A 17,468-nucleotide genomic window follows, 5' to 3' on the forward strand; every position below is an offset into this window, starting at 1 on the left:
ACTGCTGCCCTCCCAGAAATGGTCTGCATAAATGTTGCTAAAAATCACCCCCCCAATAATCATGGGTACAGTGTCATTTACCACAAGACCTGGCAGCAGGCCTTTTGGATAAACAAGGACATCTTAAATCCTGCCATAAAACCAACACTCCGGATACATGTCTTTAAAGTTGGCCTGCCTGGAAAGAGACTGAACTATCCCTTGACCCATTCCTTCAGGATGAAGGCTTATGCAAATAAATATAAATTACATCAGTAACCTGCAAAGGCCCAACCCAGACAGTTATTACTGACTACTCACCATTGAAATAATGATCTGGTTAATGAAATAATAATGATCTGGTTAATGAAAATGTAGAGCTAATTGTGTTAGGAGAAAAAGAGGAACAAATGAGAGGGACAGAATAACAGTAAAATGCAAAATAAAGCAGAAGCAAGAGCCTTACAATTATCTGAGGTTTCCAAGGAGGTGAGAGCTAATTCTGAAAACAAGAAATTCATATGCTCTGATCTTATTAGAGGCCAAGACAAGATGTCATTGCTGATCTAAAGTAAAAGGCCAGTTTATCTCATGCAAGGACAGTGCCAAAAATGGCAGGCTTTAATAGCTAGTGAGGAGAGATCCTTCTAAAAGTCTAAAGGAACAGAGCAAGCTGTCAGTACCTCGATAAAAAACATCACCAGCTTTTTGCAGTCCATAATCTCAGTCCTCCCAAAGGACTAAGGCATTAAGGAGCAGAACAAGATCTGAAGTGAGAGGGCTCCTCATCAACTAGTTTGTTTTCTAGTTCATACCAGGGGTGCAAGGCTGAGTTCTGCATGTGATCCACTGCCTGCTGGCACTGTCCAAAGCAAGGGGAATCCTACAGTATCTTTCAGCAGGCATAGCAGGGACAGGGAGTGTTCCAAGGGATGCTTGAGAAGACTGGCAGAGCTATATGCAGCATCCCCATAGAGTGAAGTGCCCTCCCCACCCTTGTTTGCTAGCAGTGGGTCTCTGTCTCTCTTTCTTTGCTGTTGCCCAGACATTTGCTGCTTATGGATGTCTGAGACATACTCATTTGCTGTCAGACTGAGCTAACTGACAGTCCAAAGGAATTAAGGATTTCACACAGCTGTAGCTTGTGTTCTTCCCCTCCAGAGGAGGGGAGGGCGTCTGTTAGCACCACAGCAGTCATGGGTAATGGAGATATAAGTCTGGATGGCTGGAGGAACCTTCTGTTCTCATCTGAGAGCTGAGAAAGGCCAGACATGATTGGCCTTCTCTTGCTCCTAATAAACCCCACGAATTACAAGTAATTGCCTACTTAAAGCTACTCTTCTCTGGGGAATGATCCGACAGCCGGCGCCAAAGGAAGGGGAGAGCAGGAGGGGGATCAGGGGGGGATTTCAAAGAATAATTAGCTTAATACATTTCTGGGCCTCAGTATGAACACTCATTCTGAGCAATTGTGGCTGAATTAGAAATGGCTGTGAAATATCCACTGCCACGAGGGATTGCGTATGAAGGGAGATTTAACAAGGTCAAGGCAAGCCAAACTGCAGGCCTGGATATGGCCAAACATCTGAGGTGCACACCCCATGGCTTTGGTGCTGTAGGCATAAATTTATAAATCTGCCAGGAGAGACCACTTATTCTCTGTTAGCACTGGTTTTCTACCCAGGTTGCCACCATGTTATAACCAGAAAAGAATCAGGCTCAGGGACAGAATCTGAGTCACTTAAGGCAAAAAAATATTAGGAAAAAAATACTTAAAAAGCATGCATGTCACTCATTTTTAATGCTTCTCCCTCCCTCCAGCCTCTCACAATGCAGGACGTTGCTATAAGGGATATTTGTTAATGGAGTGTTTTCCTTTATCCGTAGGACACGTGCTGCCCTTCAGCACAGCCCAAGTGTATGTATGACTGAAAGCATTTTCCCTACATTACAATAGAGTCTAAGCACAGGGGAACTTTAGTACTTGAGTCTCTGTTCCAGCCTCCCAGCATAGAGTACTTCTGCTCTGTGCAGTGTCAGAATTCTCTGCTTCATGGAGTAGTGTAGGGGAATAGAATATAAGTAAATAAAGGTAGTATAGAAAGTAATCTTATCCCCTAAGGGCTGCAGCTGAACCAATTACTAAAGATTAGGAGCAGGCCTGATGTTAACAGGCTGCAGCTGTAGCCAATCAGAAGAGTGTTATAAAAGAGTGGATTGGTAGGAACTGGAGTCAGTTGGCTGCTGTGAGGACAAGGAAGAGTCAGTGCCCAGAGGAGCTGCCTACAAGAAATATCAAGGAGGTATGAAACTCTAGCAATAAGGAACCCTTACAATGTAATGACAATAGAACTCTTGCAATATAATGACAACGGGGTAGGGAGCAAGGAGAGCCGTGAAGCCACTCACCAACTCTCTAGGGTGATGCTGAGGGGCTATGACTGGTCCAAGTCTTGCGGAGGAGGCTGCACTTTACCCTTCTTCCTTACTAGCACTCAATTCTCTCTCAAAAGGTAAATGTGACTTCAATTGTGCAATGAAACTGAAAATGTCTCCTTGCACCTTTTCTCTTACTGTGAGTTCTATTCCTGTATTACAAGTTCTCCTATAAGTAGTGTTCTACTGGGACAGCACTGTGCAGGTCCTATCATTGTTATTCCCATTTAAGAAATCTACCTGATGAGTAAACTGAGAGGAGTATCTATAAAAACACATACTACAGTGGAAGAATTTTACTTTTCATGGCCTGAAAAACCCCCCTTCCAGAGGCTGCAGGCAATTCACTGAAGACACCCATGAGTCTGGAGAGGCACACAAATTGTAAGGCCTCTTTAGTGTGAGGAAAGTGGTTTCACCGAGGAAATAGGCTCAGTCCCTGCAAGGTCATTTCTGTGAGGCACCAGACATTAATGAACAATCAGCTGAACATGTCTCTCTTGTTCACATGCATCCAGGGCAGATTTGGCCTCTGCTGCAAGAACAATGATATGACAACGTGACCTTAAAGCTAAAATAACGCAGGACAGACACTCCCCAGGACAAACCAGAGCAGCTGTAGGCTAAGAACATGCAGTCAAGATGTGTCCCACCCTGAAGATATTCACATTAGCTTGTGAAGCCTGTTAATTAGTCTATCTTATTTTTTTCCTGGTGTGACGCAAGAATTCTGAGTATGCAGCATTTTGAGAAAGACAGGATTAGAGAGCAAATGTGTCTCTTTTGCTCGGAAATCTATTGGTCATTGATCTGACTTGTATGTTTAGGGACAGCATCTGTGCCTTGAGGGAAGTGGTAGAGAGATGTCCCAGAAGTAGCAGCTTCTTCTGTGGAAACCTCATTAGCAGAGACCCTTCAGCTGCAATTGCACAGCTTCCACTGAACTCTCCCCCTGTCACTTGTCCTCCTCACCTCACAGCCTGCAGGGTCTGCCTGTCCTACAGCCTCTGACTGAGCTGCCTTCCCAGGAAAAGGCACAAATTGTGCTTTAGGTTCTGTTTTGCACAACAGCTCTCCTGGACAGTAATCTGTAGAGATGAGAAGGGAGGGGACACATAGCACCTGTGAAGGAGGAGGCCAGCTGCCATTAGCCCCTGTCCCCCTGTCTCCTGCTGGGAGTCCACTGGGACACACAGCTAGAGATGGGCATGCTTGTGCTCTGGAGCTAGGCTGTAGCCCCAGGCACAGAATGCAACTTGTAGGACTGAATAATTTTCTTTTGTTCTGGTAAACTTGCCTATCTCTTCAGCATCCTCCTCTGGACTGAGGGCAGCGGTGGCAGCAGTGCACAAACATTGTGGTAGATGCTGTGCAGGACACTCATTGAATAAACCCCACTTCCTCTTGAAAGCTCATGCTAGTACAGAAGTGTGCTGGGGGCCTGCCCTGCATGCTCCAAGATGGCAAGATGGTTCTTGGAGACTCATCCATGAGGGAAGTAATTTGGAACAACCAGTTGCTGGGAGCCCAGTTGACACTGTACACTTGAGAGTAAGGCACTACCCTTGGATGCTGCTGCTTTTGGCTGCCTGCAACCCATCTCTAACCCTACACTCACAACTGGGTTTCCAGGTCCATTTTGGACCACTGAATCCAGGCAATGAGGAGCATATGCCAGCGGGTTTGGGTGAAAGAGTGATTCAGTCACAGAGGGGAATCTACTTCCTCCATCAGCCTCACGTGGAGGCTAGGCAGGGCAGAAGCTCCAGGTGAACAAAAGGCTAATGTATTTGCTGAAAGTCATTCCACCACAGTGCAAATACAGTCCCACCCTCCCCATCCCCTTCTCCCACAGCCTGAGGAGGAAGCCTTGGTACCTGTTTATTCTTTAGGTCAAGGGAGAGCTCATAATCGGAGGCAGCCGCATGGGAACACGAGGCCGTCCCTTTGCTGCGCTGCACTCTCACTGGGGAGCCCGTGTGGTGGAGGCTCGCCTTCTGCACCAGAGGGGAACACCCCGCTGCCTGCTCTTCTTGGAGCTCCTCATGCTGGGCTCTTAGCGGGTCGGACCTGCCTTCCTGGCCACTCTGTCTGCCGGCCTCCTTCGGATCCTCCGTTTCACACCCGGCTTTCTTGCTTGTGGAACCGCTGGGATCGTCACTGTGAACAAAACGCAATGTTTTGCTTTTTTATTTGTTTATATTATATTTGATTTATGACCATGTTTGCTGCTGTTTGTTATACTCCTTCCCTGAGCTGCGTTTTAAATGTCTAGGGAGCCTGGGCTGTCGGGGGTCTCCTCCAGTGATGGATCAGGATTGGAGGTTGATCTATCCAAAGCTCTGATGCCTCCCTCTCCAAGGGCAGGCATCCCTGTATGAACCAATCCTGTGACTTCTCAAACTGCCTGGTTTCCTCCGTTCCAGCTGCTGCAGTTGGAGGAGGTGGAGAGCCAAGGAAGGTGTCATGGTCTGTGGACACCTCTCCTGCCCTTTGGAGCAGCTGGCAATCACCCCTGTGCACCTGCCACCGACTGCTCAGCATCTCTGCACATCCTGAGTCCCATCTGGCATGGAGCCTGGATCCCAAGGAACCAGTTTCCCCTTGGAGTTCCTAAGGGCATGTAGGAAATGGGGCAGGGGCGGCTGAACGGTGCTGAGTTTCCAGAGAAACTCTTGGAGAGCTGAGAATATGAAGGGGCAACAGAGCCAGCCAGCCAGCCCTGAGATCCTGACCCTTTAAAGGGTGTCTCCAATACAGCCATAGCAGACTGCAGAGCTTCCATGAAAGAAGCTGCCTCTTCCTCACCCACAAATTGCTGTGCCACTGAGATCTTGTGGAGAAAGGAAAGTTCACTGTTCTCCTGTCAGCCACAGCAGCAGCTGTGTGAAGCCAGGGTCTGACAACAGTGCACCCTAAGAGAAGGGGACATCTTGCTCCAGGCACGATGGGATTAGCATGTCTGATCCATTGAAGTGATGAAGAAGTCTGTACTTAACCCCTCTTACAAAGTATATTCCAAAATCATCCAAATTCAAACAAGATTTTGTTGTTCTGGGGTTCTGTTTGAACCATGAGTGTTTGTTCATTGTTACCTTAGCCTCCTTCTTGTAGCTACAGAGGAATAATTTATGATTTCCAAAAGTGCACAAGCCTACTGGCTGCTACTCCACCAAGTGCATCAGACACAGTTCCAGTGGTTTCCAAGGGATGAGCATTCAGCTGAGAAACACATCCAGTTTGGATATAATTACTACAGAACCAATGCATTTAATTTCACTGAAACCAAGGATGTATATTGCCTCCCATACTTAAATGCTATTAAATGATTTAATTCACTTCTGAAACATATCTCTTTCTCTTGGATTTGCTCCACATATAACCAGTTCTGCTATCAACTAGATAATAAATCATTTTATGATTGGTGTTGATGTCAGAGCAAAGAGAGGTAAATTAGATATGATTTTATGTAGTGCCCAAATTACTTAGAAGCATTTAAGTCTCATTTTCAAAAGTGCTGTATGCCCTTAAGAGTCCAAATCTTCTAGCTGTAAATAGACTTTGCCTCCTAAGCCTCTGAGCACTTTTGCACATTTACTAGTACTTTAAAAGGAAGTTTATTCTCTCCAGTGGCAGCTTTTCTGTTCAATAGATTAACAATCAAATTTAGAAACATTCCCACAGTTTCTAAGAGGGCTCCAAATCTGATGAGCCAGACACTACCACAACTTCAGAATTAAGAAAGATGAAGGATTTAAATTTAGAAAGTTTCTTCTTTTATACACATGCTTATAGTCACCAGTTAGACTTAAAAAATAAATTCACAGAAGAAATCAGTCTCTTACGTAAATGCTCATACGTAAATGCTATATGACCAACTTTGTCAAAGAGTATTAAAGTGACATCTTTGCATAATCATCAGTCAGGAAATACATTAAAATGAAGCATAAAACTGTTCTTTTAGGTTGAACACCTTATCAAAGTTTGCATTGTTCTATTCCTGATGCTACAATTTTTCCTACATCTAAAGATATTTTTAACTCTTTATTTTTAATTCTTTCTCTTCTATGTCTATCTACATAGCAGGAAATCTTACTAAAGGATTTTTCCCTTACATATCTCTACTGTAACATTTTTATTGGCAGCTCCTGTACTGTCCATTCTGACTTTAACCAGCAGAGCAGCAGTTTTTATCCTCAGCCTAAAGGAAAATCAGGTGACATAGATTTGATCACATTTTCATTGAAGTGCATGGCAAAAGCTTCCTGAGCATTTCAGTGGGATCTGGACTGTGCCCTATAAAGCAATTTCAGCTAGATGCATAAGCTCTCATTCAGCAAGACACACACTCCAAATTGCTCAGCTGAGTCAGGGCCACAGTGGCCAGTGTGACCTTCTTTAGGGCAGGTCAGCCCCGAGGCAGTCAGATGGAGAGCTCGCCTTCCCCCGACTCCCCTTGGAGCTTGAATGGACTCTAAATGCCAGCAAATATTCCCTGACATGATGGTCCTCTAAGCACTGGCACATGTGCTTAGCTCTGTTTTCCTGAGGACTCCACTGGCTGGTCTGGGTAGAGCATGGAGTGTGTGTAAGAGTTTGCAGCACTCGGTGCCGCTGCTCTGTAAGGAGGACATCACCTCTCGTGGGTTCATCTCTGCTTGGTCTTCTGTCACACAGAATGTAGAGCCTGAGTAACATTCACAGGATATCCTGCATCCACTGGCAATATAAGAGCAAATCAGCAGGCTTTGTAGAATCAGACTAACCTAGACTGGGAGGGAAGGCTGGAGGTGTCTCCTTCAACTCCCTGCTCAAAGAAGAGCCATTTTCAGAGGCAGATAAAGTTAATCTGGACCTTTTCCAGGCAGCTCTTAAGCATTTCCAGCATTAAGGTTCCCCAGGCTCTCTCCCCAGCCTGGACCCACCAATCCCTGATCCAGCAACACTGTAGGAGTGCTGGTCCCCAGCCCTGCCACAGCTTTCCCCTTTATATGGCCATGGACACACATGATCTGGACCCCAAAGACTGACTCCTTAACTTGACCTTGGACTTGCCACAACACCACAGACCTACTGATAATGGGCTCTGTCTGACCCTAGGTACCCTCCCCACACCCAATTCTGACCCTGGCCAATGAGGCACAGGGTGTTGGACCAACCCAAATTGCTCAAGAAGCCTCCTTTAACCTCATTAGGCATTTAGGTTATTCAAGACACAGGAGGGCCCTAAGACTGGAAGGACTATTCAGGCACAGATGTGTGAGAAGCACCATCCCCCTCAGCACTGCTCCCCCAGGGCATTACTGAGGTCCCTAAAGACTTTGTGCTGGGATAAGGACATCAGCTAAGCACACATACACATTAACCTTTCCTTCCTCCTCCATGCATGCTCTGAGCCCAGTGGACACAGCCATACAGAATGGATTGTGCTTATGCATGGAATTTCCTCAGGGTCAAAATTCAGTCAAGTCAAACTCAGATTCCATTGGAGCATTTGTCAGCTAGATGTTTTTATGCTAAATATAGAATTTTTAACCCCATGCTGGTTTGGCTGTGGTGCTATCCAGGATGCAATAGCAAACACTCCTGCTGAAGTGGGAGTTTCTACATGTTCTGTTGTGGGGGAAAAAAATCATGAAATGGCTGAACCATTAAATCATTTTTAAGTTCTTTTAGTGTGAAAAAAATCTAGGAACAAACAAACAAAAAAGCAGACTTATTTCACCTTTGAACAAACCTGGAAAATTTCAGTTTCAGCAGTAAACTTCAGTGACTTTTAAGCAGTGGAAAAAAGGGGTAAAGACTGGTTTTGATTAGCAGTCTGAATGTTACCATTACAGCCCTATGGTTCCATGTACAAAACCTCTATTTCTCCCAGGTTTACTCTCATCTTGAACCTGTTTCTGAGGAAGTGTTTTGGGAAGGCCTATTCTTGGTTTTCTAGCAGCAATGGCTGATGAAGCCACAAATAAGAAATAAGATACACTGTTGAAGATGAAAACTGATGCTACAGTGAAATAAATAAAAATGTAACAAGTCTGACAAGTTTTAAAACTTAACAAGTTTTCCTCTGTCCTGAGTGACACAGTTGATTTGCATTGGTAGGACACAGGGTTCTTAACAAAAGAAAGTTCAAGAGCTATTATGGTCACAGTAACAAAAAAAAAAACCAAACAGTAAGGAAAGTCAGGAGAGGAAGGATAGAAAGTATAGCATGAAAGATCTCTGGGGGAAAAAAATGTTATTAAGCAAATTGGGGGGATTCACCTGCTTTCCCTTGGCCAGTAAGCAATCAGACTCCCTGGCTGTGGGATGAAGAAAGGGAATGGAGCTATTGCTTGTTCTGTTTCTTGGATGAAAAAATTGGTCTAATCACCTGTAACAATTGGTCAAACCACCTGTAAGAGTCCCATGCAGAGTCTAAGGTGTGAATCCCAAAGTCCCAGCCAAACTCCAACTAGTTCAATTAGTTTGAATCCCAGCCTCACCCCTGCAGTTTCAGCTGTAGTAAGTGCTCTTTACTTGCTGTCCTCAAGTATCATATGCCACCATTATGCACAGCTTTTACAGTCATACAATCAGGTAGAGAAGGTTTGTAATTTCTTTGAATTCTGTTTGATTCAAAGTTGCAATATTAATGTAAATTGTTTGCAATCACGTAAAAAGGAAAACTACAAATTCAGCTGTTCTCTTCTTCCTAGATGTTCCTACATTACTTTTATGACCCACAACGAGCCTAGTCACTGTTACAAATAGATTCCATCTGCTGTGAAAAGCATCTCTCATGTTTCAGGTATGTCCTGCTCATTTGCACAGTTGACTTGTATATGCCTGCTGCAGACAGCTTTGTTAACAGAAATGGTTACTACAGACAATCTGACTCAGGGCTTATATAAAGTACTATCCCCAGTCTAGCATTTCAAAACAGGGGTATCAGGGTTGTGAGCTGAATCCCAGTGCTTGTTTCAAGAAGGCAGGATGGTGACAAAGCTCTCATTGAGACAATTCAGCTGGCACCCATATATATTTTTATTTAGCACAAGTAAATCAGACTTCTGATACTTAGCTTTTATGTGCAGGTTTCTCGGGAAGATTTTATATAAGGATTAGAGTAAGGGAAGGATGAAGTGAGAAGATGGAAGAGAAATGTTGTAATAGTGAGGTTTTTTTATTACTCTCTTTTTTCTCTCTCCCTGCTCTTATGGAAGCATAAAGACCAAATCAGTGACACTAAATTACCAAGCCAGAGAAGCCATATACCCATTTCTAGCTGTATCAACTCCACATGTCTGCACAGAGCTGTTGTGTCACTGTCTGTCCTGGGAGAGATATGACTGCTTTGCACCTGCTAGAGCATCAGGATGTTGCACTTCCTTGCATACTCCTCATCACCTCTTTGCTGCTGGAAATACATGTTTCCAGCTGGGAAAGGAGCTGTTTCCAGCTGGGAAAGGAGAAGTGCAATTCTAATTGACAACTGTGGAGATGAACCATGGTTATTTATTGTATCTTGACTGTCAGGCTTAGACATTCCCATACGGCATGACTTGAGAAACAACACACAGCCCCTTCCCCTCAAACATCTCAAGGCCATTTCAAGGCAGACCTGCAGGCAGGAACACACAAGTTGGATGCTCCAGACATTCCATTGCACCACTGTCAAATACCAGAATCAGTTCACGGTCTGAGAGGAGTTTTCAGAGCTCTCAGAAAAGTGTTTGCAGGGTGGCTGAGTGACTAAACAGGGCTCAAGGACAAGAAGAGCCGCTCTTCTCAAGGACAATAATGTTAGTCCTGTAAGAAATTAAAACTGAGCTTTCTCACGGATCACGCCAGAGCTGAAGAGCTCCCATGTGGTCACCACACAAAACTCATCTCTTTGTGCCTTCTCTCCTTTTCCAAGAAGAAAAAAATGTGCACATAAATAAGAGCAATAACAGAGTAACAACAAATAGCAGTGGTTCCTCTGGATTTGGTGGGGGGTTTAAGAAACTGAAGAAGAGAATGTTCTTGTTGCCAGGTACAATGGTTATGCAAAAAGGTCTAGCTAATCATACAGAAGGAAGCTAGGGCTGTGAGGTGTTACAAAAGTACTGCAGAGGCTGATCTTAGCTCTTTTTTGTGTCTCTGTGTCACTCTAGGAGAAGACCATATTTCTGTTTCCCATGTATAACTTACCAAATGCCTTCTTCATAGCATTCAAGGTCAGAGAGCAGGATTGTGACCTGTAACTGAGGCAATGACTACCTGGACTAGTTGTGAATGACCACAAATTTTATGCATCAATTTCTCAGTGCTCCTTATGAGGATTGGTTGGTTATAGTACATATACTGTTCTTAAATTGCTGTAAGTGATTAATAGCCTGATTCATTGCCTCTCATGGTCTTAGATGTATATAGACTTCAAAGCTTCAGAGATGTCAGAATTAAAAAAACCCCTGCAAAGTACCATACAGAGAATTAGAAAAAGAGTTCACTGCTAATGCCAGCAGAATGGAGTCCAGACCCCAAGTCTGCAAAAACCTGTGCTTCCTCTGTCTTTCCTAAGCTTCCCTGCTCAGGAAAAAAAAACAAAAAAAAAACCAAACAAAAAAACAAAACAAAACAAACCCAAAAAACCCAAAAAACCCAAAAAACCCCCCAAAAAAACCCAAAAAAAAAACCCCAAAAAAAACCAAACCAAAAAAACTCCAACAACAAAAAAACAACTGCTGACTTAGCAGGGTCCAAAGTGCCTTTTCAGTTTATTTCACTTCAGTGTTCCCTGAGGATACCCATGACATGTGGTGAATGGGTTCATCAGAATTCAATGGAAAAAAAAAAAATGGCTGAGACAGGCTTGGTAATATATTATGGGATCTTTGCAAGGTTCAGAGATTTCTGACATGCAGGGGGCCTGAGTGCAAAAGAATTGCTTCTGATTTGCTTAGAAGTTCAAGTTTTAGGGTGATTTGGAGGCAGTGCTCTCTGGGAGCCTGCTGAAACTGATGGAAGGCAAAAGTCCTCCCTGCCAGAAAGGCAGGGAACTTGGAACTTGATCTTGGCAAATCATCCCCTGCCAGCCAGGCTGCAGCTTTCTCAGCCAGTCTCCCCCAACAAAGACAAATGCAGGAACAAGATTCTGATTTTGTCTACATTCATTTAACACCTTGCAAAGCAGTGGCATCAAGCCATCTTCTCACACTAGTTTTACCCAGAAGGAATTAATGGTAATTAGCCAAGCTCATTACCCATCCCAGAATATATTACTTATTTCATAAAAGGTCTGGCGCACACACACACCTGTAAAACAGATTTGACAGTATGGTACAGTAAATATGTTGGAAATCAATTAAATTTAACATCCTTTAGCACAGACTGAACCAGGCAACATCTTTTCAGCACCGCTTGAAGTTTTTTTGGTGAGATGTACATTAAGCAGACAGAGAATGCAGTAACACTAGCAGGACCCTCCTGTCCCACAGGGACCAACATGCTAAAGCCAGTGCCTTCATGTGACAGTGTTCACAGGGGTTCTTGCATGAGGGAAGAGACGAGGATCTGACTCCATGTTTCAGAAGGCTTGATTTATTATTTTATGATATATATTACATTAAAACTGTACTAAAAGAATAGCAGAAAGGATTTCATCAGAAGGCTAGCTAAGAATAGAATAGCAAAGAATGCTAACAAGGGTTTGTGGCTCAGGCTCTGATTGGCCATTAATTACAAACATCCAAGATGGGCCAATCACAGATCCACCTGTTGCATTCCACAGCAGCAGATAATCAATGTTCACATTTTGTTCCTGAGGCCTCTCAGCTTCTCAGGAGGAAAAATCCTAAGGAAAGGATTTTTCATAAAAGTTGTCTGCAACACCTTCATTTCAGATTTACTCTTTAAACTTGATTCCCCATGTGCTGTGTAATTCCCACAGTGTTGTGCTGTTGTGCCTTTTGCTACAGAGCAGCATTACAGGAACTAATTGTTTCTGAAGGCCCCCATGACATCCTGGTGCAAAGATGATTGTCCAGGTGTCAGACTGGGCTGGCCACCGGTCTGAGGGCCTGGGTCTGCATGACAGATTTCATCTACCAGAGGAATAATGCTTTTCCAAGAGGACAGACAGGCTCCAGAGGGTGGCTGGGAATAGCTAAGGCAGCTCTCACTTTATGAGAAGTGGTGTTCATGGTGCAAGGCTGGCTGTTCTGGGTGGTGTGGGTGGCTGTCAGAGTTTTTTTCTTATAGTTGCTACATGTGTCTGGATGACACCTCAGAATGGCCCTTGGGCCACCTCTCTGGCACACCCCTCTTTCCTCTTCCCATCCGTGCCTCCTGTTTCACCAGCTGCAGAGCACAAGGCTCAGCTTAGGAAGTGTAGCCCCTTTCTGAGCTGCCTGTCACACCTTGGGGCTTGGCACCCCGGGCTGGTTGCTGTGCTGTCTCTGCAGGTTAGACACAAGTCCCACAGCCTGGCACTGCAGACAAGGTTACTTGTGACTGCTTTGAACAGGCCGCTTGTGCTTCACTGAGGTGTGAAGAGCACCAAGTGGACACTAAAGGCACAGGAGGTCCTCCTCTGCAGGGTTTAATTACTTTTATTTTAACCCCAGACCTCTCTTGCTTCTGCAATGTTTGGTAAACACGACCTTTTAGAGAAAGAAAGAACAGATGGCACCCTGCATTAGTGTTACTGCCCGCTCAGCACCCCGGGAAAGAGAAACTTGGCTTCTCAGCAGCAGTCTTTCTGCCACTTTGAGTCAGATCTCTTGGCCTCTCATCCCTGAGGCAGGTTTGAACATCACCAAATTCGCTGACAAAAGCCTGCCAGTGCGATCATGCAGAAGATAGAATTTCACTGCTAAAATGAGATGAATTCAGGGCTGGGAGGCAGCAGAGCCTCTACAAGGCAAGGAAAGCTTGCATATCCCTCAGCCCATTGCTCCCCCAGTCCAGCAATGAGCTGGGTGAGGGACATGGCTCTTGGTATTTATAGACCTGGGCAAGGGCTTCTCTAGTCTTCTTTTTCTTCCTGCTGTGCTGGACTCTAGGTTGGACTGCACCTCTGGGCTCCTTCCTAAGGGATCAGGGTAATTGATTTGTCAAGGCAGAGAGGAGCCACTTCACAGGTAGATCTTGGTGTAACTCAGATAAATTTTGTTTCCATTCTCAAGTATCTCAGCTATTTCACCTCTTGTGATTACTGCAGCCCAGCAGAAGGTCACTGCTTGTGTCAAACCAAACAGAAAGAAGCCTTCTTCTCCTCAACATAAAGAGGAACACAGCCATAAGTCACCATCCCCCTCAATACAGACAATGCAAACAGCACTCAACAGCTTTATCTAGATTTTAACTTTGCCACTGTGTTCAGATCCAGAGGCTTGCATTGCCCTTTGGCTGCTGACCAAGATAGAAACAGCATGGTTTGCATTCCCTCCTCCTTTCCCCAATGCAGTGACCACCCCCACAGCCTTATGCAGTAGGCACAAAGCTCTACTTTTCCAGTTTTTAACCTATTTTTTCTCTGCTGCTTCCTTACCCTCTGATCCACTTCATGTCACATTTCTTCCCTGAGGCCCCATTTCTTTTTCTATCTTTTAAATTCCCATTTGGAAAACAGGATGACTTAGCAAGTTACACATTTGGCCACACAAGCTCATGTTTCCCTATGGCACCTCAACTTTTCTTACCTACGAGGAATGGAAATTTTTCCTACCCCTATTCTCTGTACTCAGTCATGGAACTTTTGGGGCAAGATCATAAAAAACCCATGAAGTTTGCCTAGACTCAACCAATCCTACTGGGTTGTTGAGCAGAATCCTGGCTGGTGCTATAAATGGCTTTATTCCAGTGGAGGATCTGGCCCAATATGCTCTATTTTAGCACATTCTTTATAATCCTTATCAGATCCAGTTGTGCTGAACAGCACAGCAATATTTTTCACACCACCGTTCTGCACCATTCTGGTTTGTGCATCTCCACTTACCCTCTCACATCAGTGCATTCTGGGAGATTACAAGAATTAGTTATATTTTGCCAATGACCTCTGGAGGCACATGGAAGAAAGCACTAGCAGTGTATACACAGGGTAGCCTATCTCCATCCCCCTCTTTCTGCAAAAGGGGGAATGAGAGAGGATGCAGTCAACCCAGACACACAGACAACAATAACAGCATCATGACCTGCTTACAGGGAAGCAGCACCATACCAGTGTGGGACATTACAAAGGTGACACACAGCTCTAATCACCAGGCAATTCATTTCCAGTGGGATGATGCTGCAATCTAAGGGTGTGTGTCTAGAGAATCGATGTGCCAAGCAAAAGTTGTTAAATGTTAGTGGAACACACTTCCAAGTGATGTGGCCAGAATTAGGTTTCACAGTCTCACAAGAAAAATCTCACTTAACTCAGATCCTGTTTATGATACTTTTCTTCAGGATGATGTTTTCCCACAGAAAATGGAGTAGTCTCTAGCTGTTGTGCAGTTTTTGTTCAGGTGAGATGACAGTTCAAAATACCTCCCAACTTGTTTGCATGCACTCCCTCAGCTATCTACTTCTGTTTGCAGAACTACTCAAAGTGGCATGAGCAGTTGTACAGTGTGCTCCTCTTCAGCATTTCAGACTCTTCAGTTCTTCCTGAAGTGTAGGGGGATACAATATAAGAAAATAAAGGTAGTAGAGAAAGTAATCTTACCCCAATAAGGAGTTGCAGCTGAGCCAATTATTAGAGATTGGGAACAGGCCTGATTTTAACACCTGTAGCCAATCAGAAGAGTGCTATAAAAGAGTGGGTTGTTTGCTTGAGAGGGAACTGGAGTCAGCTGGCTACTGGGAGGACAAGGAAGAGTCAGTGCTTAGAGGAGCTGCCTACAAGAAACATCAAGGAGGTATGCAACTCTAGCAATATGGAACCCTTGCAATGTACTGATAATAGAGCCTTTGCAATATAATGACAACACTGAAGCATGTTAAAATCTGCCAGGGCCACATGCAGGAGAAGGAACTCTAGTGCACAGAGATGTTTTTCCAAAGGGAGAGCTTAGTGTACCCAAGGACAGAGCCTGTTCCATAGGGGAAAAGAAGATGAACCTTCATAGGAGTGAGTTAGTATTGCAGAGCACCAAAAAGACAAAGGCCTTTGGATTGGCATCACACCATAAAAAAATGTGTAATAAAAGGCCACAGTCTTGTTGTGTCACAGCCAAAGAATGCTGGCATGAACAGGATTATTCCAGACAAGGGCCCTGTTCATTTATCTTCTGCTCATATTTTCTTGTTCCCTGCAGTTCCTTCTTTCATTTACACTATTTTTTATCTTCCTGCTTTTCCTGGTCCTTCTCTCCTGTTTTTCTTCTTCTCTGTATAGTACATTTGCCATCCATTTTTCTCACAGTAGCACTGTTACATTTGTTGGGATGAGTCTCTCTCCCTTTTCTTTCCATCTCTTTGCCCTGTGTGTCTCTGTCTTGAAAGCCATTAACAAGCATGTGAACAGAGGGTCCACAGAAAACACCTGTCAAGTTCAACAGAGCACACCTTGGTGTACAAAGGTCTGGAATGGCTCCATTTTGGGGGTGGGTGCATCTTGACTGATGCAGATCAGGTCAGATGATATTAGCAGCAGATTAGGATGAATGGTGTGAGCTCCACCATTGTCCATCTGCCATTATTTTACAAAGCATCTGTGCCCATTTTCTAGCGTTAGATACAGGGCGATTTCCAAGGCTGGCACAGCTTCTTCCCATGCATGTCTGTAGCGTTATCACACAGAAAACACAGGATAGAGCAGGTGTTTATATTGCATTCCTCTGGTACCAAAAAGTTGCCATGGCATGGACAAGAAATTCTTTGCAGTATAGGAGAGAGAACGTGAGGATCATCTGCAAGCCAGAGTGAATTGCCCAGTGTTAATGCCACTACTTGATCTCAACAGCTGAAGAATGTGGCTCCCACAGCTGTAAAGTTGGCTATGATTGATCCCCTTGCACACATATCACCATGGCCCAGGAAACAGCAAGTACTGGCACATGTGGGAGAAAAGCACTTGAATCCAGGTCTAAATTCTTCTTGGGCAAGACCCACATAAGCAACAGGGGAGAATAAAGAGCTGGAAGAACATGTGGCCAGGCAATGGCTGGATACAGCTTCAGGCTCTCAGAAAACGTGTCTGATGGGCACCTTTGCAGTTTCAAAATAGGATACTTCAAGTGTGTTTTCTTCAGCCTCTCTCTCCTAGCATCTTCCACCTTCCTGAAGGAAGGTGTTGATAGCAGCAAGCAAAGCAACCACTGTGACAGGGAGACTCCAGATTCCACTAGAAATATTTTTTTTCCTGTTGAGGAGCCAATCTATTCCTCACTTTACTTCTCCATCCTCATCTTCTCCACACTTGCCTGAAAGTAGTTGCACCAGCTGTTGGAGAGGAGCAGGGAAATACCTGTGTGGAAGAGAGTGCCAAAATGTCCTGGTGGAGCTCCTCTACAGGACTGGGACAATGCATCTGAAACTGACCTCCTGTTTCTTTGGATGCTTCCAGAAACAGCCATTCCTCCCAGGTCATAGTACCAGAAGATTTCCCAACTATACCTGACTGCAAGACATTCCCAAGGTTGTTGGTAGCTACAATGTTAAGGATGTTTTCTAAAATAGTTTTTGCATATAATTCTAAGTGTTTCCATATTTGCTCTAAATTTACATTCACTTAACATCTTTGTGATTCTGGACTTAGTCTCCTGCAATGCAACTGAAGCTGCTAGTCCTCACTGTACAAAACACCCATAAAAAGTGAGGAGTGTGCTCACTCCCAAGCTTAGGAAGAGTCCAAATCTGGGTACAGACATTACTTTTGGCTCACATCTTTGTGTCAGACTGAAATCAAATCTCTGAAAACTGTGAGCTGCGGAATATTTATGTGAACTCTGTTGACCCATATCTGCCTGTTTGCAGCTTCCTGCAATCTCCAATGGTACTATCTGGAACAGGGTTATTAAGTCTACAGGGATGGAAGAAAAAGTGATGAGCTGTTAAGAAGCAATAAAAAAAAAATCTTCTCTTTGTGCCCATGACCTCAA

General features: G+C 44.3%; 1 protein-coding gene across 4 annotated transcripts in view; it reads right to left on the minus strand.

Annotated features, from left to right (window-relative positions):
- IQSEC3 (IQ motif and Sec7 domain ArfGEF 3) overlaps positions 1-17,468 on the minus strand; it is a 100,055-nt gene that overhangs the window by 35,072 nt on the left and 47,515 nt on the right. For 3 of the 4 annotated variants that reach the window (XM_066549521.1, XM_066549520.1, XM_066549519.1), the window contains exon 1: positions 4,293-4,403. Coding sequence is in view for 1 of the 4 variants with exons in the window: in XM_066549517.1 (XP_066405614.1) it covers positions 4,293-4,575 (283 nt within the window). In the remaining 3 variants the exon portion in view is untranslated. Of the gene's footprint in view, positions 1-4,292; positions 4,576-17,468 lie in introns of those variants that run through there. The other variant, XM_066549517.1, reaches the window with a different exon arrangement.

This window comes from Molothrus aeneus, chromosome 5 (genome assembly GCF_037042795.1).
Source record: "Molothrus aeneus isolate 106 chromosome 5, BPBGC_Maene_1.0, whole genome shotgun sequence".
NCBI classification, from domain to species: domain Eukaryota; kingdom Metazoa; phylum Chordata; class Aves; order Passeriformes; family Icteridae; genus Molothrus; species Molothrus aeneus.